This window comes from Capra hircus, chromosome 19 (genome assembly GCF_001704415.2).
Source record: "Capra hircus breed San Clemente chromosome 19, ASM170441v1, whole genome shotgun sequence".
Classification (NCBI taxonomy): domain Eukaryota; kingdom Metazoa; phylum Chordata; class Mammalia; order Artiodactyla; family Bovidae; genus Capra; species Capra hircus.
In genome coordinates this window covers 45,462,812-45,489,968 of record NC_030826.1, presented here as the reverse complement: position 1 = coordinate 45,489,968, position 27,157 = coordinate 45,462,812, and the positions used below count along the sequence as shown (strand labels likewise).

The 27,157-nt window shown below is 56.6% G+C and overlaps 2 protein-coding genes across 2 annotated transcripts in view; both read right to left on the bottom strand.

Moving 5' to 3' along the window:
- SPPL2C (signal peptide peptidase like 2C) lies at nt 300-2,360 on the bottom strand. The gene has a single exon (XM_018065279.1). It carries the CDS (start codon nt 2,358-2,360, stop codon nt 300-302), a length of 2,061 nt encoding a protein of 686 aa, XP_017920768.1.
- Nucleotides 10,539-27,157, bottom strand: part of CRHR1 (corticotropin releasing hormone receptor 1) — a 53,619-nt gene continuing 37,000 nt past the window's right edge. Inside the window, exons 4-13 of the mRNA XM_018065278.1 lie at nt 23,981-24,066; nt 17,379-17,485; nt 16,142-16,262; nt 15,762-15,915; nt 15,446-15,506; nt 13,295-13,367; nt 12,947-13,032; nt 12,586-12,721; nt 12,367-12,408; nt 10,539-11,806 (exon numbers count right to left, since the gene is read on the bottom strand). Coding sequence (XP_017920767.1) covers nt 11,666-11,806; nt 12,367-12,408; nt 12,586-12,721; nt 12,947-13,032; nt 13,295-13,367; nt 15,446-15,506; nt 15,762-15,915; nt 16,142-16,262; nt 17,379-17,485; nt 23,981-24,066 — 1,007 coding nt within the window. The 3' untranslated portion in view covers nt 10,539-11,665. The remainder of the gene's footprint in view (nt 11,807-12,366; nt 12,409-12,585; nt 12,722-12,946; nt 13,033-13,294; nt 13,368-15,445; nt 15,507-15,761; nt 15,916-16,141; nt 16,263-17,378; nt 17,486-23,980; nt 24,067-27,157) is intronic.

Here is a 27,157-nt window from a genome sequence, read left to right as displayed (position 1 = left end):
GGAAACAGCATGTGCAAAGAGACAAGGAGAGGACGTGGCATAAGCAAGGAACAGTAATGGTTTGATTGGACCTGAGCATGAGAAAAAGATGGGCAATGAGGCTGGGGTTGGGCTGCAGAGACAGACAGATGTGGTCTGTCCCAAGGACCCTGCAGGCTCTACGTGAACTGCTTCCTTACAGTTCTAACAAAGAAGCTCTGTGGGTAGATACAGAATATTCTAAATGCCCCAATTTATTTTTTGTCACACGTGGCTTTGCTCTGTGATACTCTAGAGGCACATGTCCCAGGGTTCCTGGTTCACAAGGGATCTTGGGTCAACATGCTCTTCTTCACTTTAAGGCCCTTCCTCTTGTGGAAGCCTGTACAGGGCAGGCTGGCCTCATGGGCCTGGGCCAGGGCCCGGCCCAGCTCCGAGGGCGGCGGCCTGAGCGGTATCAGCATGGCGGTTGGCATCAGTGGTAAGAACTCCTCTGAGACCCCAGAAGGGGTACTCGACAGGTCATCGGGCTCCAGGTTGGCATCACTCCAGCCCTCAGAGCTGTCACTGTGGCCTTCTGGACTGGTCGCTTCATCCTCAGATATGGTGACAGTCTCAGCCGTGCCCTCCCCAAGGCTGCTATCTAAGTCTCCTGCCAGGGTGGAGATGGTGGCCCCCTCGAGCTCGAAGGCTCTGTGGCTGTCTGCTGCATGCTCCCGCTTCCGCTCAGAACCAACTGAAGGGGCGCCGCAGAGCCCTGGCACAGGCCGGGCGACGGCCTTGGCCCTAACCTGGCCTGTCCAGAAGAGGGTGAGCTCTTGGCGGCAGGCGGCCACAGCCAGGCTGGTGAGCAGCGTGCTGGACACCAGGTAGAGCAGGGCAGGCTGGCCCATCTGCATGAGGGCCATGGCAAAGAAGGTGACCAGCAGGCCCACAGCATAGGCCACTGTGCAGGCCACGAAGTAGACCTGCTGTGAGCGTATATGCACATCAAAGCGGTGACAGTAGGCCACCAGGAAGCCGGGGACCACGATGTCACCGAAGCCGAGGATAGAGAAGGGCTGGTCACACAGGGTCAAGGCCGAGAAGCTTAGCCGGGGCACCTTGAGGACCATGGGCAGCCTCTCATGGCTCAAGGAATCTGCCGGGCCCGAGGCCACCCCAACCATGATGCTCTCGCCGGTCCTGGTGAGCAACGGTGTGACGAAGACGAAGAACACGTCGAAGACTAGCAGGGCCAGCAGGAAGGAGGCGCAGCTCTTGAGGGTGGGCAGGCGCATGCGCCGTAGGACGAAGAGGCAGTAGGCCACGCCCAGCGTGTCCTGCAGCAGCCACGCCCAGCGGTCCTCGTTCCGGTAGGCGACCCAGAGGACCGTCACCACCAGGCACAGGCCAGCCAGCAGCAGCAGGGGCAGCTGCAGACAGGCTCGGCGGCCGGGCAGGAGCCACTGGTCCCGCCACACGGGCAGGTGGCGCACCACGGGCAGCAGGCAGCTGTAGAGGCCGGTGCCCGCGCCCAGCCCGAAGATGGCGATCATGACGTAGACGAAGCAGTCGTAGAAGAAATAGAGCAGCAGCATGATGGAGCAGGACATGGTGACCACCGCGCCCGTCATGGCCGGCGTGAAGTCCACCGGCGACTCCTCGTCGTCTTCTCTGGGCCCCCGCCGGGCCGCCAGGGCTCCCCGTGGAGGGTGACCGCCGGGCCCCCCGCCCCCTCGCGCCCGGCGCCGCTGCAGCCGGTCAGCCTCAGTCACGCCGGCCCAGTAGCCGCCCACGGCCACGGTGCCCACGGCCAGGAGGAAGATGACCACCATGTTGTAGTCGAGGATGGGCTCTGGGGGGGCGTACAAGGCCACGTGGACCCCGTTGCCCCCATGGGTGTGGCTGAGGATGTCCAGCATGTCGGTGTAGCGGAGCACGGCCACGGGGATGGTGAGGTCTGGGAGGGGCTTGCGGGGGTTCTGGGCCGCCGGGGTGATGTCTGAGCACTGTTGGCCGCTGACCCGGCTCACGATGAGCAACCCGTGGGCGCCTCGGCCCTGAGCCAGCCAGCCCTTGTCGTAGAAGCTGCAGTTGCCCCTCATGACCATGGCGGTGGTCCGGTGGAGGGGCCGCTGGCTGGCGGAGCCGTCTGGGTGGGCCTGGTGGGAGGAGTCCTGGCCTGGGCACCAGGGTGAGCCCGTGCCATCGTGCAGGGGCAGGAGTGGGGCGTGCTGCAGGTCCCGGGGCAGGGTGACGTAGTCGGAGCGGAAGAGAATGCAGTAGTCCTTGCTCCAGTTGTCCGACACCACGTGGACCACGCCGTACTCCCCCTGGGCCGCGGTGCTGGCCAGGAGGAAGAGGAGGAGGAAAAGGAGGAGGAGACCCAGGCACGCCATCCTCCTCAGGCACCTACCGCTGCGTCCCAGTGTGGCAGCTGCCCACTGCCCCCTGACCCCTCCCAGGGCTGGGTGTGGCCCTCTGTCACAGAGCAGCTGCTTGGCCGACAGTCCAGGAAACCAGGGCCACACCTACCTAGTCACAAAGCTGGGCAGCCTCTGGGGATCCTGTCCCCCAGCCCTGCCTCCAGGTGGAGAGGTCATCTGCCTAGGAGGAGCTGGACCAAGTCACTTGAAACAAGAGGTGAGGGGATGGGCTTGAGGATCCCAGACAGGATTCGGGACCAACCTAGCCCTTTATAGACCCGGCAGGTGCCTGGCCCTCTCTGCCTATTTCTCTAACTGCAAAGAAATGAGGACATTAGACCAGACAGCTCAGCAATGCTGTACATTTTTATTGAGCTCTTCCTGAGTGCCAGGTACTTTTTCTGCAATCACAGCCTCCTGCAATGGGATACTGCTACCCCCATCCAGCGCAAGGTGTGAGCCCTCTTTCAAATGATGCCCCTTTGCACAGGCACGTGACCAGAACTTCGTTCCCAGACTAACCAGGATTTAGGAAAGGCCACGTGGCCATTTCTCACCATTGGAAATGAGCAGAAATGAAGTGAGTCCCTCAGGAACCTGGGCAGAGACCATGGGACTCCTTGTCCATCTCTTTCTTTTTCTCACAAGTCACTCATGGACAAGCCATTGTCTGTGGAGAGGGGGGGGCGATGTCCTAAGAGATGGGGAGAAACGAGTGAAGGAACCAGGTCCCCGGATGCTTGCATGGAGTATGGGATACTCATTGTGGACTGTTAACATACATTATCTTCCTTAAGCCACAGGCCTCTTGTGAGTCTGTTACAGCAGCTTTGTTGTTGTCCAGTTGGTAAGTGGTGTGTGACTCTTTGCAACCCCGGGGACTGCAGTGTACCAGCCTTCCCTGTCCTTCACTATCTCCTGGAGTTTGCTCAAACTCATGTCCATGGAGTCAGTGAGGCCATCTAACCATCTCATCCTCTGTCGCCCCCTTCTCCTCCTGCCCTCAATCTTCCCCAGCATCAAGGGTCTTTTCCAATGAGTTGGCTCTTTGCATCAGGTGGCCAAAGTATTGGAGCTTCAGCTTTATCATCAGCCCTTCCAATGAATTATTCAGGGTTGATTTCCTTTAAGATTGACTGGTTTGATCTCCTTGCTGTCCAAGGGACTCCCCAGAGTCTTCTCCAGCACCACAGTTTGGCTGAACCTCACCCAAATACATCCAGTTCGTGGATGAGCACACTGAGGCTCAGAAAAGCCCATCCCATGGGCCCTAATCCCAGCCCCCAGATCCAGCTCTCACTCTAGACACACGTCACTTAGGTGTTGCCCTGTCCTGGGAACTGCCCGGGGTCAGCCTGGCTCTCTTGACTGCTTGACTGCAGCTCTAATCTGTGCCCAAAGGCCTTCCCCACTGCCCATTCTCGACCTTCAGGCCCTACCTTCAAGGACAGTGCCACCACCACATCCAGGAGACCAGAGGCCCATCCTTAACATGTCATGATCACAACTCAGATCTTCTTTTCTTTTCTGGGTTTTTTTTTTTTTTTTGGTCATGCCTTATGGCTTCTGAGATATTAGTTCCGTGACCAAGGATTGAACCCATACCCGTGACGGTGCAAGTGCTGAGTCCTAACCACTGGACCACCAGGGAATTCCCAAGCCTTTCTTTCTTCATTCCCTGGAGGAGAGGATGGTAACCCACTCCGTGTTCTTGCCTGGAGAATCCCCTGGACAGAGGAGCCTGGCGGGCTGCAGCCCATGGGGTCGCAAAGAGTCGGACACGAATGAAGCGACTTGGTGTGCACGCAGCTTGTGAGCTCCACATCAGTGAGACGGCAAATCCCCCACACCCAGCTTTGGATGCTTTGAAGTGGAGGGTGAGCGTCAGGGACCTTTGCCAAGAGGTCAATGAGTGGAACCTTGTAGACTCTTTGACAGTCCCCTCCCACCCAGTTGGTGACATGTCTCACCCACACCGGACTTGACAGGCGTCCAATATTCTGTATGATTCGGATTGTGTCTTTCAGAGCATCAACCACGTTTTTGTAAGAAATAACACCCCTGCTTGTTTGTGCATTTCTGTTTCATCCATTCATATAACATTTAATTAGATTACAAACTAATTACAATGACAAATTAACTGTCAGAAACACTTTAGGGAACAGGGACAACTGACTGGTGAGCAGATCCCCAGCTGGTGAAGTGTCAGGGCCAGTGGGGGAAGCTGCCAGCTGCCCCTCCCTGGGCTCCCATTGCAGAGAGAGGACAGGTATATCAGTCAGGGGCTGTTAGAGAAGGGACAGTCGGCTTGTGTAGTTCTTATGAGAGTGGAGCAGTGTCTAGACTGGGTTTACCTCTCTGCACTGAGTATCCAGATACTTGGTACAGCAGGGCTGTGATAATAGAAATCTCTCCATACCCTCTCCAGCCCCCCCTCCCCGCCCCAGCTACTGATGTTCAGTTAGACTGTACCTCAGGTAGAGTCCTGGGGCTTTAATAAAACTGAAGACTAAGACACCCACCGGGCGTAGCTATTATAAAAATAACAAAACAGATAATAGCAGGTTTGGGGGATTTGCCTGGCGGTCCAGTGGTTGAAACTCCACGCTTCCACTGCAAGGGGTGCAGTTTCAGTCCTTGACTGAGGATCAAGATCTGTGCAGAGCAGCCAAAAAAAATTAAAAAATAAAAAATTATTTAAAAATGGGGGAAAAAAGAAAACCCAGATTTTGGCATGGATGTGGAGAAATTAGGATTCGCATACGTTGCTGGCAAGGATATTGTAAATAGTGGTAGCTCAGACAGTAAAGCATCTGCCTACAATGTGGGGAGACCTGGGTTCGATTCCTGGGTCGGGAAGATCCCCTGGAGAAGGAAATGGCACCCCACTCCAGTACTCTTGCCTGGAAAATCCCATGGACGGAGGAGCCTGGTAGGCTGCAGCCCATAAGGTTGCAAAGAGTCGGACACGACTGAGCGACTTCACTTCACTTACAGCCGCTGTAGAAGACACTTGGTGGTTCCATGGTAGGTTAGAAACAGAAATTTATCACGTGACCCAGCAATTCCTCTCTGGGAGTATACCCCAAAGAAGGGAAAACAGCTGTTCAAACAAAAAAATTGTACTTGGATGTTTGCAGCAGCACTCTTCACAATGACTTGGAGTACATGCAAAGCTGATGGATGTACATCAGCTGATGGATGGCTAGAGAAAGCGTGGCCCCCTTGTAAGATGGGGCATCATTCTGCCCTACAAAGGAATGAAGTTCTGATCGCGCTATGATGTAGACAGACCTTGAGAACATTAAGCAAGGGAAAGCAGCCAGACACAAAAGGACAAATCCTGCGCGACTCCACTTTTATGAAATATCCAGAACAGGCAAATCATCAAGACAGAAAGCGGGTGGTGGTAGCTGGCGGGAAGGAGAGTTGGGGGTCTGGGGTTTCGTCAGAGCTATGAAAAAGTTCTGGAGCTTGATAGTGACAATGGTTGTACATCATCATGAGTGTATTTAATATGCTGAATTGTACACTTGGTTGAAATGGTAAGTTTGACATTGTATTTTGCCCTAATTTCATTTTTACTTATTTTTAATTTATTTGTGTTTTGGGGCTGCACTGGGTCTTCGTTGCTGCGTGTGGGCTACTCTCTAGCTGCGGTGTGTGGGCTTCTTGTTGCAGTGTCTTCTCTTGTCGAGGAGCCTGGGCTTTAGGGTAGTTGCAGGCTTCAGTAGTTCCGGCTCGCAGGCTTAGTTACTCCTCGGCAGATGGAATCTTCCCGGACCGGGAATCGAACCCATGTTCCCTGCATTGGCAGGCAGATTCTTAACCACTGGACCACCAGGGAAGTCCCCCAGTTTTCTAAAGAACAAAACAAGGAGCAACTTCAGTCCCCTCCAGGAGCACTGTGCTCAGGACAGGCCTTGTACCTGTCCTGGAGTTCATCAGACCAGCATGTGCCCCGATTTGGGGTTCAGAAAACACCCCCCCGAAACCCAAAACAGAGGCTGCTCCTGCCTCCCCCTCCACCATCTACCCTTGGGCTCCTGGCAGCCATGGGATCAAAAGAATTCTCTGGACTCATTTCCTCCTAGGCTTTTGCCAGGACGCAACTCATCAAGGCTGTTGGGTGTCTTGTCTAATTGCTGCTTCCCCAGATCCCCTAACTTGCCCCTCAGCCCCAACGCCAGCTCCCAGTCCTGGACTGGCTCCTCTCCACGGCCACTCTGTGCCCCTACAGCCCCTGCAGGAGGCCTGGTAGGCGGTTACATGAATGGCTGATGCTCACTCCCCAGCCTGTGTTTCTGCTTCAAGACTGCAGCACCCTCCCTCCCCATGCCCCCCGGATTTCACCCCTTTCCTTGAGGGCATCCTCCTGGTCTCCAGCTTCTGGTCCCTCCAGGCTGCCTCCCCTTAGGTATGGCCTGGACTGTGAGGGTCGCCACCCAGGGCAGGCTGGGACAGCGTCCCTGCCTTCTGTTTGGGGACTTAGGTGGTGCCTGGAGTTATTTTGAAATGATCATTGGTGTTTCTAGTACACCGAGAGCTCTGAGAAATATACTTGGTCCAGGCCTCTCTTGACCTGAGTCTGCTCAGCAGCATCTGCAGGGGTTGTGGGAAGATGGAAGGAAAAGAATAAAACATGATGCTCTGAAATGAAATGGAGAAGGGACAGGGATGGGGACTCGGGGAGGGTGGGCTGGTTCAGGGAGAGGGCCATGGGAGGCCCATGGCTTTACAGGCACAAACTTCTGCATCCAGGTTCATTTCGCAAGCCGGTTTGTCCACAGATTGGAGAAACGGGGGAATTTCCTTAGAAGAGGGTTGGCAGGAGCAGTGGGGCAGGGAGGGGAATTCCACAAGAAATTCAGCTGTGTAGGGTTTAAACACCATGGGGGCCGAATGAGGCCAGCCAGGGTTCACATCTAGCTGGGCCACTGCTGGGTGCTCCCAGGCACGTCTCTCAACCTCTCTGGGCGTCACTTCCCGCATCTGTTAAATGGGGATAACAGATCTTGCCTCATAGGGTGGTATGAAGGGTAGATGAGATTGGTGTGTGGGGGGCTTAGCAGAGGGGCTCCGGGTGAGCACTCAGTGATGGTACTGCTGATGGAAAAATGCAGGGAGCAGCCCTTCTGTTTGAACCAAAGGTGGGAAGGTGAGTTTGAAGTCAGGGAGCTGCATGAGATGAGCTTGAGCTGTAGGCCAGTGGCACCCTCACTTGGGCTGGGCATGGAGACCCTCAGAGGCTTCTGGTGGGCGTGGGCTGTACTGTTGGCAGTTAAGCATCATTTTAAGGAGTGGAGGGGTGCAGGATGTTGGGAAGGTAGGGAAGGAGTTGCTGGATGTAGAGAACCCTCATGGCTCTCACCCAGTTGGGCTCAGCAGCCTGTCACTGGCTGGGCCATCTTTGGGCCGCGCAGGTATTTGCCTGGGACTTCGCCCCCATCAGATAGTCTGAAACCCCTAGTCCTCGCCGTCCCCTTCCCCCAGAGCTGCTTTATCAGTCCTGGCCTCCCTAAACCCAAGCCCAGTGACGCCAGTTAACTGACGGGGTGGAAGGAGACCTGGATTTGGAGAAGACCTTTGATCTCAGAGGAGTCCACTGGCCTCAGTTTTCTCGGCAGGAAAATGGGCTGATTCTATTTTCCGTGAATGTTATAAAGGATTTTGTGGATTGCAAAGCAGTCTACAAATGCCCATAATTAATTATTGTCTGGATTCTAAAACCTCCCTTCCTCCTTGATCTGCACCCTCTGCCCTCTTCAGGTTCTGGGGTATCTGTTGGGGTCCCACGCTGGGTCCTATTAACAGCAGCAGGGGGCTGAACAGGCCTGGAGGAGAAGCCGGGGACCCCAAAGCAAGGGCTATGCTGTCGTACTCAGGGAGGTGGGGAGACAGAACTGGAAAACCCAAACCCCGCAGGGTGGTTTTTCCTCCACTGGTGATCTGAGCCCGCGAGGGAGGGTCTAAAGGAGAAAAGAGCTCAGGTGGGAATTTGAGCGCACTGCAGCCTCTGGGTGTGGATGGAGAAAAATTAGTTTCATAGAGGGGCCTGTCCTGCAGTGACCTCCCCCCCTCCGCTGCAGCTGCCAGACCCCTTCCCACAGTGTGGTGATGTGCATGTCTCTTGGCCCATCACACCTCCCACAACCCCAAGGGACCTCCCTTCCCACCCACCCACAAGCCAAAGCTCCGAGCAGAACGACCCTCAGAAACCCCATTGTGGGGCTTGCCTTGAGCCCAGCCCTGGAGCCCGTGGAAGGGTTAAACACTGCACACCTGCCTCTGGCAGTTCTTTGCAGCCCAGATGTTCCCAGCCCCTCGGCCCTTTACAGTCTCTGGACAAGAGGGATCTTGAGATCATCTGGACCAGCCCCCTGCCTGCCCAGGGACCCCCTGCAGCTTCTGTGATGACTGCCAGCCCCACTTGGATGTCCTCCTGTGACCTTCCAGCGTTGGCAGCTCTTAACTTTGCAGCCTGTTGCCAGCATGTGTCCTGGGGGTGCCACTTGCCTCCCCACCTCACAAAGGGCTGAGCGCACAGCAGGTGTGTGACTGGCTCCCATCAGCTAAAACAGCCAGGAGGGTGGTCCAGTTGCTAAGACTCTTGAGGTCCCAATGCAGGAGGCCCAGGTTTAATCCCTGGTCAGGGAACTAGATCCCACAGGCTGCAGCTACGGATCCCACGTGCCACAATGAAGAGCAGAGATCCTGAGTGTGCCACTAAGACCCAGTGTATAAATAAATAAGTAATAAATATTATAAGACTCAAATAAATAAATACTAAATATTAAAAAACAGCCAGAGGACAAGCAGGAAAGGGGGCACCGCCCCAGCTTGGTCCTCTGAAGACCCCTTGCCTATGAATTCCCCTCACAGTCCCCAAGCCCCTCTCGGGTCCTCTCCCCTCCTCTCCTCTCCCCTGACTCCACATCCTCGCTTTCTCACTCTCCTTCTGGGTGGGAGGCAGCACTGAGAAAGATGCCTCCTGTTGGCCTCCTTTGTGGCCATTTGAGATTCAGCCATCAATTCTGGTCCTTCTTTTGGGGGACTCTTTATGGGGTTCCCTCCAACTGCTCTGGAAGCTGTCAGCCTGTCTCCATCCTGGTGGCCCCTGGTTCCCTTCTCACAGCCTCCTCTGATCAGCTGGCCCTCCCAACTGTCTCCTTAAGGGGACGGTGCCTGGGGAGTCGGCAGAGCAGGGTACCCCACTTGGCTTCAGGGACTGAAGCTTCTCCTCCCTCGGTGAGTGGCCGGACTCTCACCCACTGGAGCCCCCCTCCCCCAGCAGACGCTTCTGGGCTCCCAGCACCACGGTCACCTGTCCTGGCGTCCTGATGCGCCACGCACCCATGTGCACGTGTGTGGGTGTCCCTGATTGTGTGCATGCATGTATGCGTGTGCACACACACCCCTGCATGGCCCCGTTTCCGGGTCAGAGACTCAGAGGCAAGGCCCAGGCCTGAGAGTGGAGGGTGGAGTTTCTGTGTCCCAACCACCTCCTGTCCCGAGGACGCGGCTCACACTGTGCCCAGCTCGCTCCTGGCCTCCGCAGGAGGTGCTGGAACTACTGCCCCCGGAGGGCTGGTGGATAAACTTCCCTGGCCCCTCGAGTGGGATGACGCAAGTGTGGATCCCACCCGGCTCCCTCAGCTTCCGCAGCAGGACTGAGCTACCGTCGACCGTGGTGGTGGGCGTGTGCGCCCCTGCCCTGGAGTTGGTTCTGGCCTTGTCTCCTGGTCTGCTTCTGGGGTTTCCATGCTAAGACAGCATTCAAGCCTGCACAGCCTCCCCTGCTTCTTAGCTCCTCTGTTTCCAGCCCAGCTCCTCCCCAGGGCTGGGACACGAGGCTGCCCGGTCCCGCTGCCTCGCCTCTGCTCAGGCGGCAGCCGGCTCGCGGAGTCCTCCGTCCGCATGGTTTGCCCATACCCCTTCTCCCTACAATTCACCCTCTTATGAGAGCTGCCCTTATTCCCTGGGCCCCACGATCCACACCCTTGTAAGTCCTCCCCTAAGGCCCCATCCCTGGCAGATGTGAGGGTGCCATTGGTGCCCCAGCCACACAGTGGCCCTAAAGGCTGAAAGTGGCCTCTGTTTCTTTGGGATGCCCTCCCAAGCCAGCTCTGGCACACACAAGGCTTTCACAAGTGCTGGTTGAAAGATAAATAATATAATTTATACCAGCCACCCCCGTCTCCCAGCCCCAGCCCCCCAAAGTCCTGCTGTCTGTCCAGTCCCTCTGGATGTGGTTGGCTCCTTACCTGGGGTGTAAGCGGCCAGCTGGCTGGTGCTCTGGGGAACTCGGGGCAGGGAGGGGCCCAGCGCCCCACCCCCTTCTATTGTGGCTTAGCTAGTGATGCGGGCCCAGAGGGCATCCAAAGGCCGCAGGACCCCTTTGGCCAGCAGAGGGGTTGGGTCCCAAGGCCGGGTCACTGAAGCCAGCGGGCTGGGTGGCCCCAGCATTCTCTGCCCCTTCAAAGGGAGGCTGGCTTTGGTGGGGGCACACACTGGCTTCTGTCACCCTCCCACATCCCCATCATCTCGCAAAGGGGGGACACCTGGGGCCAGAGGCTAAGGATGGGGAGCCTGTGTGGGGTGGGCAGCAGTAAAGGGCCAAGGGTGTGCGGCAGCAAGGCAGGGTGTTTCTGGTGGCAGGGCCATGGGGTCAGATGACTGGCATTTGGGAGGATTTTGGTTATGCAGCCTGGTGTCTGAAGATGCCATCTGATTTCTAACAATGTCTCCAGGGCTTCTGACAACAGAGCCTTGGTTCCCAGTGGTGCAGCGCTGCTGAGGCCTGGAGGCATCCTCATGGTGGCTCGGATGCTGTGATGAGAGTTTCCCATGATGCCCGTGGGGCAGCGAATGGCCCCCTACAGTCTCTGAGGACATCCTGGGGACTCCAGTGGGCTGTCAGCTTGTGCTCTGAAGGGACTCGTGTGCAGCTTTGCATTCCCCACTGTCCAGCTCCCACTCTGCATTTCCAGTCCATTTTCCAGGGAGGATGGGGGCAAAGAGAAGCCAGAGGCCCTGGGCCCAGCCCAGTCCTATAGGCTATTTTCCAGTCATCTCGTGGCCCTGACTGCTGCCATAGGCCTGGAACTTCTGCTCAGCTGGGGGTTGGGGAGGGGCCTCCTGGGCTCTCAGCGCCAGCTGAGCCTGGGGGTAGAGGGTGTGGGAGGGAGCTGGTCCCCTCCACAGACAGGGTGGCTGGCTAAGCCTGGCGGCCATCTCCCCAGCCGTAGGTCTCGGGGGCCGGTCTGTGGCCCTCCAGCTCACACTGCTGTGGACTGCTTGATGCTGTGAAAGCTGACACGGGTGGGGGAGGTGGGGATGGACATGGCGCGAGCCACACGGGCACGGATTGAGTGCTTGTCCTGCCAGCGGTGCCACCTCTTCCGGATGGCAGAGCGGACCTGTGGGTACACAGCAGAGCATAGGGTCTGAGCCCGGGTTTCAAACCCCCGCTCCCACCCCCACAGGCAGCTGTCCAGGCAGCCACCTTGGAAGGGCAGCGCTGACATCATCACTATTGTTGATTTCGTATTTGTTAGGACAGTTTTCTCAAGCATTATGAGGAAGGGGTGCCTTTTTCGAATCCACCCAAAGGTGCCATATGGCCTTTGCCATGAAGAATCTCTACCCTCAACCCACACACATCTGCCCTCAACCTCCTGCCCTAGGGCTCAGCTTCCTGGTTTTCAACAACCCATTTCACAGACTCATTGATGAGACTGGAGTCCCAGCTTCTGACCCCCACACCCACTGCTAAGAAGCGGGCTCATTACCGCAGCAGCTGAGTGGCAAGTGGCAGGGACCCTCCCGGAACTCCCAACAATATCCCTGTAGGGGCTGGGAGCCAGGAGGATGGAGCGGGGAGGACGGAGTTGGTGTGCGGCAGGCAGGAGGCGGCTACAGATAGCCTCTGGTCCCAGCAGGCCTCCTGCCGTCCTGAGTTCCGGGCCCGGGTCCTTACCTCGCTGTTGAGGAAGCAGTAGAACACAGACACGAAGAAGCCCTGGGGTGGCGGGAAGGCGGGTCAAGGGACGGGGGCAGGCGTCACCCAGCCTTGGAGTTGCCCCCAGCCTCCCGCCCTTCCAGGCCCCTGCCTGGGAGAACCCCCACCCAAAGAGGAGCAGGGGACAGGCAGGGGGACAGGCCGGGAGGCTGGGTGGGGTGGGGGACGGGTGGGTACCTGGAAAGATTCCAGGAAGGAGTTGAAGTAGATGAAGACGACCCGGGAGACCTCGTCCTCCCCGGGGTTCACGAAGAACAGCATGTACGTGATGCCCAGGAGGGGCAGCAGCACCAGAGTGGCCTTCACAGCCTTCCTGAGGGTGAGGGGTGGGAAGGAGGCCCAGAGTCACAGCCTACCCCTGGAAGGAGCTGGAGCCTGCCACTTGGTGAACAGGACTGGGTCTGGGGGAGGGTCCTTGGAATGTCTGAGACAGGTAGAGCTGGGGTTTCAGGAGGGACTCTCAGGCCTGGAGGCAAACTCTGGGTCAGAGCTGGGGTCTCTGAAGCCCCCCATGGGTAGGGGAGGCAGGTCTGGTTACCTGTACTGAATGGTCTCAGAGGTGGTGGATGCCCGGAGTTTGGTCATGAGGATGCGGACGATGTTGAAAAGGAAGATGAAATTGATCTGAAATTTGACACACAGTGGGATGGCCTGGGCATGGTGTGTGCAAGATGCTGGTGGGAAGGTGGGGGACAGGACACGGACTCAGCTGTCCTGGGTCTGGCCTCTGCCACCCTGCTGCTCTCCCTCTATCTGCGTGAGCCCAGCACAATCCTGGCCCCGTACCCCTATCTCTGGGGAGAGGAAAACTTTCAGCCCATGGTAAGTACTGCTGGCCTCTCCCCACTGAGCCCTGCCCCCACCGCCCTCCTACCCAGGTTCTTACCAGCAGGACCAAGATCATCGGGCCCTGGTAGATGTAATCAGTGTACACCCCAGGCCTTTTGCCAAACCAGCACCTAGAAGGCCACAGAAATGAGGAGAAGGGTCATCTGGATCCAGTTCAGTAGCATGAGGGAGAAGCAGCGCTGGGGCAGAAGGAACTGGGGCCAAAAGCCAGGATCTGGGTGCCCCACTTCTAACCCGGGCAGAAGGTCAGGATCCCGCCACAATGCCTCAGTTATTCCATCTGCAGAATGGACAGCATCCTTTAAGATGTAAAGCTGGAATCGGGTACTGTGGCAGGGAGGGGAATTGTGGAAAAGCCCACTGAATAGAACAGGCATGGGCCCAACATACATGGTCCTGCTGTAGCTCTGGCACATGCCCAAAAGGGGGACCTTGCCCTGTACCTGTCATGCAGTCACTCCCCACCCCAGTAGCTAACACCTGGGGCAGAGGTGCTTTGCATTTTCTTGATGTCACCTCCAGCAAGATCTAGGGAGGTCTGGGGAGTGGGTTGGTGTGGGGCACGTTGGAAAGTCTGAGTCGGACACGACTGAAGTGACTTAGCAGCAGCAGCAGCAGTCCTTGTGCAGAGACGCTACACTCTCATCCCGAGAGTCTACAGTAGCTAGAAATCATGATGCTTCCATAAACAGGAAACTGAAACCTCTTGACTTTTTCAAGGTTGGAGACAAGTTCAAGTTTTCAAAAGGACCGAAGGCAAACTGTTCTGGGGCCAGGTCCAGTCCTTGGCCCTGGGGTCTGCACGTTCTCTCAAGTCTCCCACCTGCATCCCTTCTGATGCAGTGCCAGCATCCTACCACAAGGCGGAGCTCCAGAGACGTTCAGACGGACGTTCCTCCAAGCTCAGCCACCCTTTTGGCTCCAAGATGCGCCCAGATGCACGTACTGGGAGGCTTTTTGAAACCCGTCCTCTCTTCCCTGTACTCACCTGGACACCTTCAGGCACAGGATTTACAATGCTCCTGCTCTGAGACCCAGGTCGCCATTCTGGGAATCACTGCCAGGCCCCTAGTTCTATCTGTCAGCTGCCCTTGACGCGCAGCCCAGGCCCCCATCCCACCAATTTCGCAAATACACAGAGAGCCACAGCCAGGCTGGGCAGGAGTCAGGAAGGATCACCTTGATAAATGTGGATGTAATTTTCCAGGCTCCTTGTCAGGGTTGGACAGGAACAGCCACGGTGACGGAGGCAGCCTGGAACCCCAGTCAGACAGTGGGTTCCTGAGGACACTGACAAAGAAGATTCTGGCACATCCCCTGGCCTTCTCTGTCCACTTTTTCTGCCTGTCTCTTACAGTGGTTCTTAAGTTTAGCTTCATATTAGAATCAACTGGGCAGGTTCAAGAAATCCTGGTGCCCAGATCACACTTCAGACCAATGACATCCAACCCTCTGGAGGGCAAGACTGGCCGTCAGTACTTTTTAAAGCTTCCCAGGTGATTGTAGTGTGAGCCAAGGCTGAAAACCACGGCACCAGAAGTGAAGTTTTCAGGGGCAACTGGGAACACCTGCTTCTATTTAAATACAGCTCAGGACTTGAAAGATGGAAGGAGTCTCTGAGATTGATCAGTTTCTATTAAATCCACAGAACTTTTGCTAAAACATGTCTTCATTAATAGAAAACATTTATACGCATTTCCTATGTGCCAGACTCTATTCTAAATGCTTGATGTATATATACATTAACTCATGTCATTCCCCTAACAACTCTTTGAGGGAAGGCACTATTATGAGGATGCCCATTTTGCAGATGAGAAAACTGAGGCACATTATAGGAATTACCCCAAGGTCATTAAGCTACCTAATGATGGAGTCACAATTCATAACCTGGGTGGTTTGGCTCCAGGGACTTCCAGTATCCTTCAGTCCGTTCTGCTTGTCATGAAAGCCTGAGACAGGTAAAGAGCCTCGACCCACCTGTCCAGCCCCACCTCAGGCAGAGCACTGCTAGGGATCCACAGATTGAGTCTGCCCTCCAGGAGCCTCCCCACGTGGATGAAGAAGCTGTGGCCCTGATGGGGACGGGGACACGGCTGAAGGTCCCTGGGGAGGCTCAGGCATAGCTGGCCTGGGAACCTGGGCCTCGGGGCTCAGGGGCCCTGAGGGCAGTGAAGAGGAGGTGACTTACTTCTCATTGTCGTAGTACAACTTTCCAATGGCCCAGGCCACAATGATGGGGAAAGGCACACCTGGGGAGAGACCGGCATCACAGGACCTGTCAGTGGAGTCAGGGATGCAGACCCAGAAGACCCCAGCGCAGCCCAGAGCCCAGAGGTGGGCAGGGGTCTCCCAGGTACTCAATGGCTCGCCTGAAATGTTCCCACTGTCCCCGTCCCCAAGTAGGGACAGAGGGCTGTGTGCACACTCCACCACCCTCACCTGGCCTGACCCGGGCCTGGGAGGGGGAGGATGGCCCAGTCGGGGCAGGGGGCTGGCCCGCTCACCCCAGCCGATGCAGATAAACATCCATTTGCGCAGCCGGTCCGTGGAGTACGTGAGCACGACAGCCGTGTGCAGGTAGCAGCCCTCGCCGAACATCCAGAAGAAGTTGGTCACGTGGAAGTAGTTGTAGGCGGCTGTCACCAGCCTGCACCAGCCCTGCAGCCCACCCCATCAGAGGTGATGATTAACCTAGGGGGGTGGGGATGCGAGGAAACAGCAGCCCACCCTGGGCCTGGGGCCTCCTCTGGGCAGGATGCGGGCACCCCTGGGATCCACTCTGGCACTATGGGCTCCAAGGCCTTGTTCCCATCCCTGCTCCTCCAGGGCTGCCCCACCCAGACCCTTCTTCTGACCCTGGGCCTGCCCCACCCCCAGGACACACCACATTGCTCTGATGGACTTCGGGGCTCATGGTGAGCTGAACCACGAACCACGTGGCATTGCGCAGGATGAAGGCTGAGATGAGGTTCCAGTGGATGATGTTTCTCAGGCACCGGATGCTCCTGGGGGCAGCAGAGGCGGGTGGGTGACAGGAGGCAGAGGAGGAGGGAGAAGATGAGGGATCGGCCGCCAGCATCACTCCAGCCCAGATGTATGGAGGGGAAGCTGAGGCTAAGAGCAGTGGGGGCTGGCTAAGTCACACTGGGAGGTGGCATCAGGGGCTCTCCTTACGTCACAGGTCCCTTCTTAATTGTGGCCTGCCCAGTCCTAAACAGGGGCTTCCCTGATAGCTCAGTTGGTAAAGAATCCACCTGCAATGCAGGAGACCCCGGTTCGATTCCAATCAGGAAGATCTGCTAGAGAAGGGATAGGCTACCCACTCCAGTATTCTTGTGGCTTGGTTGGTGAAGAATCCACCCGCAAGGTGGGAGACCTGGATTTGATCCCTGGGTTGGAAAGATCCCCTGGAGAAAGGAAAGGCTACTTCCCTTCCACTCTAGTTTTCTGGCCTGGAGAATTCCATGGACTGTAGTCTATGGGGTCACAAAAAGTCGGACACGACTGAGCGACTTTCACTTCACTTCACGTCACCTCAGACCTAAGCTCTGGGACAGAGCCTGCCACACGGCCAGCACTGAAGGGACCAGGGGCTGCTTGCTGACTGGGAACGCCCTGCTCCCACGGGCATCCCTCTCCCTATAGCTCCAGGTTTGAGGCTCAGCCTCCAGCAAGATGCCTCCCTCCCAGCTTTCAGCCCTGATGCTCAGCCCCGTTCTCACCCTCCATTCCTGGCACAGACCTGGCTGGTGCTGCCATCTGCATCCTTGGCAGTTGTGCTGGGCCCAGGCAGGTTCAAACCCAAAGCAGGGCTCCACCTTCCTGGTCGGTCAAATGCGTGCAGCAGTCCGGACTGAGTGGGTGACTCCAGGCGAGCCTGGGCTTTGGCCAACCCCCTTCCCCTCCCGTGACCCCAGTCACTGGCAGGGGTACAGAAGTGACCCTACCAGATGCTCCAAGAGACCTGGGACAACTGTATTTGTCACCTTGTCCCATGAAGTGAGGGGGCAGGACTCCCCTTTCCCGGCAGCCCCCACCCCAAACCGCCTCTTGTTATCTTACTTCTCTGCCCCGCTCAAGGCCCAGGGGGCTGGGTGGGGGCAGTGCCAGGGCCTCCTCACCTGAGCCGCAGAAAGAGGACAAAGGCCACCAGGAGGGCCGCCAGGGAGATGCAGTGGCCCAGGTAGTTGATGATGACTGCGATGTGGTAGTGCACCTTGCTCTTCTTCTGAGATGAGAGAGAGGGGAGGGGCAGGGGTGAGACCCCGGTGCCAGGACGGCCACACCCCCACGTGCCTGTGATGACGACAGCTAGCCCTTCCTGAGCCTGCTTCGCATCAGGCGTGGCCCTGGAGTAGTGCCGTCCCATCTGAGTCTTGTCTGTCTGTCCCCAAATCCCATCCTCTGTGTGCTGCTAATGTGAATCTCCATCTAAGAGAGGGTTCCCCACTCCGCGTGCACGAACGTGCCTGCACAGATCACAGCTGCGTTCTCACACTCACGTTTCCATTCAGTCCCAACACTTGTGGGTGCAGGCCCCAACCCCCTAGGACTCCTCCTATTTCAGAGTTGAGTCACCATCTTCTCCATCACCCCTAAACCCCTCCCACTGCAATTAAAGCACGTTCCTATCAGCGACCAAGGGGGAAGGCAGTCGCTGTGGATTAGCATCCACAGAACCATTTGAAACCTTAAACAAACATCTCTAGGCACCATAACTTGCTTCCTGGGTGCCCCAGAGGTCTGCTCCAAGTCACTGGGGTCCTCTCTCAGGACTAAAATGAAGTTCCCAATGTTATTACTTAATTCATTTCATTTACACCACAGTCCCCTTTCCAATTGACATACACTCCCTGAGCGTTGAAGCCTTCCTGTTTACAGAATATCTTCATATCTGTCGTCCTGTCAAACCCTCAGGGCAATGCCGGGGAAGAACTGGTAGAAGGTCTATATATTATTTTGCAGAAAAACAGGCCTGGAAATACATGGACTTGTTCAAGGTCTCTCAACTTCAAACCACCTCTCACCTTCACGCACAGACTGGCAAGGTGCTGAGGCAGCAACAGGTCCCCACCCATGATGGGGCTCCCCACCAGTGGTCCTCAGTGCCCAGTGTCTGCAGACTCCTGACCCTGTGAGAATAAAGGCCCCTTTCACCGTTTTCTAAGTCTCAAGAGGAAAGAGGCTAGAAACCAGAGCATGGCGCACAGTGGAGCCCAGTGATGGTGTGTCACGTGCAGGAAGGAAAAAAGTGGATGTTGGAAAGCTCAGTTGTGTCCGACTCTTTGCAACCCCAAGGACTATACAGCCCATGGAATTCTCCAGGCCAGAATACTGGAGTGGGTAGCCTCTCCCTTTTCCAGGGGATCTTCCCAACCTAAGGATTGAACCCAGGTCTCCCGCATTGCAGGCAGATTCTTTACTGTCTTTCCAGAGAGGGGATCGCTGTTAACCTCTCCCCCCCTCACCCTTCCCAGGTTCTGGGGTGGGGCCTGGGCATTATGAGGCATAGAAACCAACAAATACTGAGAAAAAGACAAGCTCAAAGGAAGACTTCTTCACCCTTTTGAAGCCACCAGAGCTCCTCCTGGCTCTCCCTGGACCCTCTTGTTGGAATTCCAGAATCCATGGGTGTCAGATCTGATCCCAAGGGATCAAGTCCAGCTGTACCCATTTTCCAGATGAGGAGATTGAGGCCCAGACTCCCCCCTACCCACCCAAGGACAAGGGTACCTCTGCAGCAAGAATCCTAGCAGGGATCCAAGAAGGGGTGAAGCCCTCCCTCCGCTGCTCTCCCCAGCCCCTTCTGCACTGAAGGAGCATCCTCACCAAAGAAGGGGCTGGGCAGCTGTTCTAGGGGCTGGTTTTCCTGGAAGACGTTTTCAGGAACATGACAGATTACATTAAGCTCAGGCCCTGAAGGGCTGAGACCCACCGAGATGAAAATGGATGGGGGTGGGCAGAGGGTATCCATTGCCATCATATAAATGCGCATGGGGCAGGGGGCGGGGTGCATCTCTGAGTGCTTGGAGGTAGATGCCAAATCCAGAGACTCCAGCAGATATGCACATATCCAGGCTGTCTGGAACTGATATTTAATTTCTTTTTATTAAATTTTCCACAAATCCATGCTGCGAAGCCTCTGGGTAAAGACAACATCTGCGGAGCCCAGAAAGGGTGATGCCTCTGCTTCATGTACTGCCCGGGGAAGGGGGCAACCATGTCAGGGAGGCCCTTCACTGCCCCCCAGAGCAGGCTGGGCCAGAGTGCTTTGGCTTAGGGTGGGATGTGTCATTTATTAATCACCTACTGCATGCTGGGCACCATGCCAGGGGCTTTACAGACGTCACTGCTTTTCTTTCTCACGACTGCCCTCTGAGATTGTTCTTCCGTCCCCATTTTTCCAGTTGAAGAGGGTGCATAATTGGCCCCAGCCACTGGGCCAGCATCAGCATCCAGGTCTCCCTGGCCTGACAGACCCTCCTTTCTGTCCCTGCAGTGTGTTCCTTGAGGGATAAGCATGGACTGCAAACAGAGCCACTGTCTTCATCCTGGACTCAGAATTCTTGGGGAGCTTCTATGGGGAAGTTGGGGGCTCATGAGGGGTTTTCTCCACTGAGGCTGAAAGGGGGAGAACTGGGCCAAACCATCCAGGTGCCACCTCTGCCTGACTCCTGGAGCTGGGCCAAGGAGGGCCCAGGCTGGTTCTGAGTCTTGCTTCCCACCTGCCACATCAGCCCAATGTAATGTGAGAAACAGAAAAGCAGTGGGGCGGTGTTGGGGGGGGAGCGGGGTGGTACAGTGCAGAGGGAGCCTGAGAAGACAGCTAGAGAGATGACAGGGTCACCCTGAAAGATGGCCAGCATCACTGGGAGAAATGGCCTGCCGTCCCCAAGAGCTAGTCAGTGATACCCCGAGAGGTGTTCAAGTTCACCCAGAGAGAACAGCTGGCAACATCCTAGAGACACCCAGTGACACTCCAAGAAACCCTGATGACACCCTGAGAGATACCCTCCTGAGAGAAAGCCACCATTAACTGCAGACGCAGCTGGGATGCCCAAAGGACAGGTGGACACTGCCAGTCCCTGGGGACCTGAGCAATACTCTGTCCTGTCCGGTTTGGGGACCTGAGGCTGGCAGGTACCCTGAGGAGGGTGGCACTGGGTGGAGGCCCCTCTGCTGTGCCCACACCACCAGACTCTCTGCAAGAAACACCCAGTCCAGTGTCAGACCTGAACCGATGCCTTTTCAGGATGTGTGATGGGTTTCCTTCACCGGATGCGCACTGCCCCGGCCAAGTACCCTGCCTGCCCTCTCTCCCACCCCCTCCTGCCCCATTTTTGTGGCTCTTCCTCACCACTGCCCCAGGTTTCCAGAGCTGCTGTCTGACTCCACCCTTGGGCCCTCCAGCCCCTTGCTTCCCAAACGCTGGTCTCCAGACCTGCAACATCAGCATCATCTAGGATCTCGCAGGAATCTTAAGAAATGCAGTCTGAAACCCCACCCCAGACCCACTGAGTCAGAATCTTCATTTGATCAAGAAGTCCAGATGACGCCCACGCTTTTCAGAAGCCCTGGTTGAACCAACGCCCTCTGTGAGCCGTGAACGCCGGCCCACAAGCCTACACCCTCAGAGTCCGTTTCCTGTCCCATCAAAGGGTGTCCCAGGTTGTGCTGGAGGCCAGGGCAACCTGCGCTCAGCGCTCAGCAGAGTGTGAGGGAGGGAAGCAGGGTGTGTGCAAGTGTCAAGGGAGGTGGGAGAGGGGATGTGGACGGGAGAGTTGTCTGGGGCAGTGGTGGGGGGGCGGTGTCTGCAGTGGAGGGAGACAAATGTTGGCGGGGGAGGGTGCAGGTGGTGCTGGGGGCGTCAGTGCAGGGGCCGGCCCATGCTTGAAGCAAGCTCCCCAAGTGGGGGCTTGTCCCTGGTGGTGATGGCTGTGGGCAGGTCTCCGCCCTGGCCTTGGCCTCTGCGCCCCTCGCAAGTCTCATTTCACAGGCAGCCGTTCTGCGAATCCATTATCTGCAGTTCCCCCGGGGGCGCTGGTTCTTAATTAGGGCTGAGAAACCGGCGGCTCCATTTAATTGGCGACTTTTCTCTTCCTCTTTGCAGTAGCTCCAGAAGGGAACGGGAGTCTTGAGAGTGGCGAGGGGTCTGGCGAGGCTGGGGGCGGGCAGAAGGGGATGGCGTTTTCACTAATTAAATTAATTGATTACCCAGAGTGCTAGGCAAAGAGGCCAGCAGGGGCTGCTGCCGCGGAAAGGGTGGGCGGGGCAAGCCGGGCGGGGGTGAGGGCTGCCACCAAAGGGGGTGCCCGCGTCACCTATAAACTCATCCATAATCCCTCATCACCCCGCTCTCCAGGTGAACACTACAACCTCCCCGGAGCGCAGGTGATGAGAGCAAGGGGGTGGCTGATGGATGGAGCGCCCTCTACAGGCCAAGGCTCAGGCGGACACCAGCCTCCCTCCCCTAGGAGGCAGAGATGGTACAGAATAGCTCTCCCGCCTTTCACACACCAGGAACCTGAGACTTACTGAGGCTGAGTTACCTGCCCAGGGTCACACAGTACAGGTGTTGAAAACAGAATCCAAATCTCAAAGCTCCTGCCGCCAACAGCCTCGTGCTGTTCCCCTTATACTGCCAAAGAGGGGCGTGATGAGAAGCTGGTGCTTCCTAATTCTCCTTCTCCCAGCACCCCCCTCCGTCCCCTACCCCCCCCCCCGCGCCCCAACCCCGATCCCGCTGGTGGAGAGAGCGAGTGACTGAGTCCTGGCAGAAGGGATGGGGGCTGCAGGATGGAGAGAAGGAAAGGCTGAGGGCAGCTGACCTCTTCCCCTGAGTCTTAGAAGGGTGCTGGGAACAAGGCACTTACTGAGGGTCCCCCAACTAGAAGGTCAGCCAACTAGAAGGAAGGGGCTTAAATTAGAGCAGGATAGATTTGGGGGGTCGTGAATGTCCTCTGACATTCACGAGGCTTCCATGAAGGGGGCGGAGGGGGAGGCTGAAAGCAGCGGTGGCGTCTCCAGCTTTGCAGACTCCAAGACCGGGACAGATGCCTGCTCCTCCGGGGCGGGGGAGAGGTGTCTGTCCTCAGACAGGAGGTTGGTGACCTCTGATTGGAGACACTTGGTCAGCCTCAGGCTCTGCAGACCCAGTGTGTGTGTGCATGCTACGTCGCTTCAGTCGTGTCTGACTCTTTGTGACCCCATGGACTGCAGCCCACCAGGCTCCTCTGTCCATGGGATTCCCCAGGCAAGAATACTGGAGTGGGTTGCCATGCCCTCCTCCAGGGGATCTTCCCGACCCAGTGATCGAACCCGCGTCTCCTGAGGCTCCTGCACTGCAGGTGGGTTCTTTACCACAGAGCCAGCAGGGAAGCCCTCAGGACAATTCAAGCGCAAGGTGGTACTGCCTGGAGTACCATGGAGCTGCACGCAGCCTGGTGCTGAGCCCATGTACCACAACTGCTGAAGCCTGTGCGCCCTAGAGCCCATGCTCTGCGACGAGAAAGTTGACCCAGAACACCGCACCGCAACTAGAAAAACAGCCCGCTAAGCAACGAAGATCCAGAGCGGTCCAAAATAAATAAAATTTTAAAGTTATTTTAAAAAGATGGGATGGAGGGTCCACAAGGTCTCTTTCAATTTAGATCATTTAGGCACTGGAATTCTCTGAACTGCCTAGACCAGCCCCTCTCTTCCACACCAGTAGCCTGGGGCCTTTGGACAACTTGGGGCATCTTCCATCTGCCCTTTGCTCACTTCTTCTTCCAGCTCCATGACCCCTACCTTCCTCAGCATCCACTGAAGGATGAAGATACAGGTGAGGGGGTCAGGGCTCAGAGGTAGCAGCAACACCAGGACAACAGACATACCCGTGCGTCTGCCAAACGTCACCCTTGAAAGATTATTCATTGCGGCGGTGTTTGTCATAACCGAAGACTGAGAACAAAGATGGGTGAAATAAGCTATCTGTACATCTGTACACTGTGATATTATGCAAATGTGAAAAAAGAATGAAAACGCTCTTCAGGCACTTATACGGAACAATCACCAAGATGGATGATTACGTGAAAAAAGCAAGGTGTCGACCATGTGTAATCTACAACGTTTGGGTGAAAAACACACACAAAAAGAACAAATTACATAATTGCATATCTGTGCAGAGACTGTCTCTGAAAGAATACTTAAGAAACTGGCAAAATGGTTACCGCTGGGCGGGGTAGAGGGAACCCAGTGACTGGGACACGGCTGGGAAGGAGACTTTTCTGTGTTTTCCCATTTGTACCTTTTGAATTTTGTATTAGGTGTGAGCAGCATCTTTCTCAAAAACACTTAAATATTTAAAAGGCTCTTCAAGGGCTTTTTCCAGCTCCACGGCTCCCCCTACCCCCGTCCTGGATCCTGAGGTGGGATCCTGGCCAGACCTGAGGTGTCGCTCAGGTGGCTGGGGAAGAACATGGATGAGAACTGGGTCCAGCGAGGAAGGAAGGAACAGAGGCTCAGCCCACCGCTGTCAGAGCCCACCCACTGCCCCCTCGGCACCCCCTCCCTCGGGCGTGCCTGCTCACGGCTGGCCTAGATCTGGCTCCCCAGTCGCCTTCTCTCTGCAGGGCACGGACACCAGCCTCTGGCTTCCCACCCTGATGGGCCAGTAGCAGGCACAGAGCTGTGCCAGGGGCGCAGGCCCAGGCCTCAGTGGGCAGCTGGCTTGGAGCCTCACCTCCTCGCTGAGGATCTCTTGGCACTCGGAGTAGTTCACGCGAGCGGCCCACGTGCCATTGGCCAGGCACTCCCGGTAGCCATTGTCTGGAAAAAGAAGGGCAAGTCAGAATGACCCCAGGCTCCGCTCCCAAAGAGGAGTAACCCAAGCATCTATCTACCTGCCATTCGTATGTCCATCTACCCGTCTATCTGGGGCAGCCCAGGAGCTGGCTTGCTGGGGGCCCTAGGGTGAAGCTGGGGAGGGGGGCTTTCTTATTATCTCCATTTTCCTGCCTTTTTCTGCCACTGGCCACTAACACAGGCACAGTGGCAACCCCAAAGGCTGCCCATGCGCCACGGCTGTGCCCACCCACGCCCATGGGACTGGCCCAGGGGCAGAGGCCTGACTGGCTCACTGGGCTGTCTCCTGCAGATTACACGGTGGGCGCCCTGCTGAGAAACCTCCCATTTTGGGGTCTCACGTGGCAGCAAAGCTGAAGGGTGAGTCCTGATGACTCAGTTCCCGCCCTCGAGGCCAGGCGTGATGCGGAGGGTGTGCGGTGGCAGCGTGCGGGGCACGGTGCACTGACAGGCTTCGTGGGGCAGGACTCATCACGGTAAGCCACCCTCTGGGGGTCCTTTCACAGGGCATGGGGCTCTCAGGGCAGGGGACAGGGAAGGTCTCCAGGCTGCCATTTCCCTACAGCCGGCCTCATGTTGGAGGCTCACACGGTGCGAGCAAGCATGGTGGGCAGAAAATGACAGGTGGCTGGAGACGAGGGGTGTGCTGGGGGATGTCATGGGAGTGGGTCGCATGTAGCAAGTATTTTATTATTAAGATCTGCTCGAACGGGCTCCCAGCCTGGCACTTGGGAAAAAAGACAGGAGAGTGGCCGGGGGAAGGGCGAGAGGTCGAGGCTGCCACCAGCCTGGAAGCCAGAATGTGTCACTTCTGAAGGACATCGGGAATCATCTGAGGTCTAAACCGAGGCTGGCTAAAGCGCACCGGGACACTCTCCTTCCTGCCCACTCTCCAGGGACACTGGGGCCCTGAAGCCCAGGCGGGAGGCATCCGAGGGACATTCACATCTTGACCTTTTCTCCTTTGCTGGCAGAGATCGCTCTGCCCCACTCTGGACCCCTCTTAGGCATTGGTGGCTCTAAATATGTTTTCTTGAGTGAATTCTGGCCCTGACTCCAGGCAGCGCTGGCTGGAAGCCATTTCCACCAGAGCCCCTCCCCTCTGGAGGGCTCTCCATGGCTCACACTGACCTGCATGTCACATCTCCACCCCAGCAGGGCTGGAGGAGGGCGGGGGAAGCTGCTCGGATCCCAGTCCCCAAGCCTGGAACCCTGCAGGAGCAGAGGACCCCACAGGAGGCAGATGGGGGCCCCTGCTGCATGAGTAACATCAGTCAGGTCGCCTCCTGGGGCGCTCTCCTCATGCGCAAGAGGGAGGGCTACGTCAGCCAATCCCCAGGGTGCCGCCCAGCCTGGGACATGCCTCTGCTGGCGGCACCAGGCAAGAGGGAGAGGATGGGGCGGCGTGTTGGGGGGTGGGGGTGGGATTTGCTGCCGCTTACCTGGGAGGGGGAACCTCTGCCTGGCTCTCCCTCCTCTCTAAACCCCACTCCTCGGCCCTTCTGCTCAGAGGCTGCTCGCCCATAGCACCAGCGGGGAAATGAGGCTAAATGGATTTTTAAAGCTCTGCTCAGCTTCCCTGCCATTGGACCCAAGTCCCGGCAGAGCTGAGCCCTTGCGCAGAGTTGAAGATGCTGCTCATTCCCTCCTAATTGCTAAATGAGAAAGAAGCTGGCAGAGGGCTGAGGGTTCCGTGGCTGGGGTTTCAGGGAGGCCTGGGGGGAGGCAAGGGAGCTGGGGAATCCTATGTGTCTGCGGTGGATGGGAGGTGCTTGGGACCAGAGGCTGTTCCCAGATGTCTGCAAACAAAGGGACTTGGTGCCAGAGAATCTGGTGGGAAGAAGCATGGGCAGAGGAGGGGGCGTTGCCTTAAGAGAGGCAGCACACTATAGTGTTAAGAGCTCGTCACCCAGACAGGGCTTCCCAGGTGGTGCTAGTGGTAAAGAACCCGCCTGCCAATGCATGAGATGTAAGACACGTGAGTTCAATACCGGGGTCGGGAAGATCCTCTGGAGGAGGGCGTGGCAACCCACTCCAGTATTCTTGCCTGGGAAATCTCATGGACAGAGGAGCCTGCTGGGCTACAGTCTACAAGATTGCACAGAGCTGGGCATGACTGTGGCGATTTAGCACAGCACCCGGATAGCCTGGATTTAAATCCTGACAGCACCCTTTACTAGCTCTGTGACCTCGGACGAGTCCTTCAGCCTCTCCGCTTCCTTATCTGCAAGATAGGAATGATCTTAACAAGAGTTCCTGCTCAATGGTTGAGAGGCGTTTTTAGTTGACACATACAGGGTATGTGGAGCTCTACTTGGCATGTGGTGTGAGCTGTTGCTTTTATTATTATTGTCTTGGAGTTATATTTATACAACCTTACATAAGATTCAGAATATGTCACTTGTCGCTATCAAAGGAGGCACAGGTCCCGGAGGCACCCCCTTGCCTCAAGCCCCCCCTTTTGAATGCAGGTGGGGCAGGAGCCTGGAGTCCCTCCCAGGCTGGATCATCCAGAGGGAGCAGGTTCTGGTGGGAAGTGAGGTGATCCCACAAGAAAACAGGCCCAACAGGCAGCATGAGGTTTCCAGGGAGGATGCGACCTCCTTGTCTTTAATTGCTGAGCTGAGCAGTCCTCCTGGAGAATCACGGGAAAATTGATATTTTTGGAAATATTTCCCATCCCTTTGAAGATCAGACGCAGTGGGAAGGAGGGCATTCGGGAGAAGGCCTAGACGTCCTGGCAGCACCTCCTCGGTAAACGAATTAATTGGTGCCTAATGATTAGGTACAAATCTGGGTTCCCAGTCGCCCCTGATTACGCGGTGTTTCTCATCACTGTGACGGGGAGGCACCTGGAAAGGGGAGTCTCCTAGCCCTGCCCCCACCTCAAGGAACTATCACCTTCTCCTGCTCTTCTCCTGGGATCACAGACGGAAGAGCAAGGGAGCCAAGAGAACACTTCACCCAAACCTCCCACCCATCCTGCAGGTGGAGAAACAGGCCCCGGGCAGGGCCAGTTGCAGAGGGCTCCTTAACCAGGTGTGTGTGGAGTTGG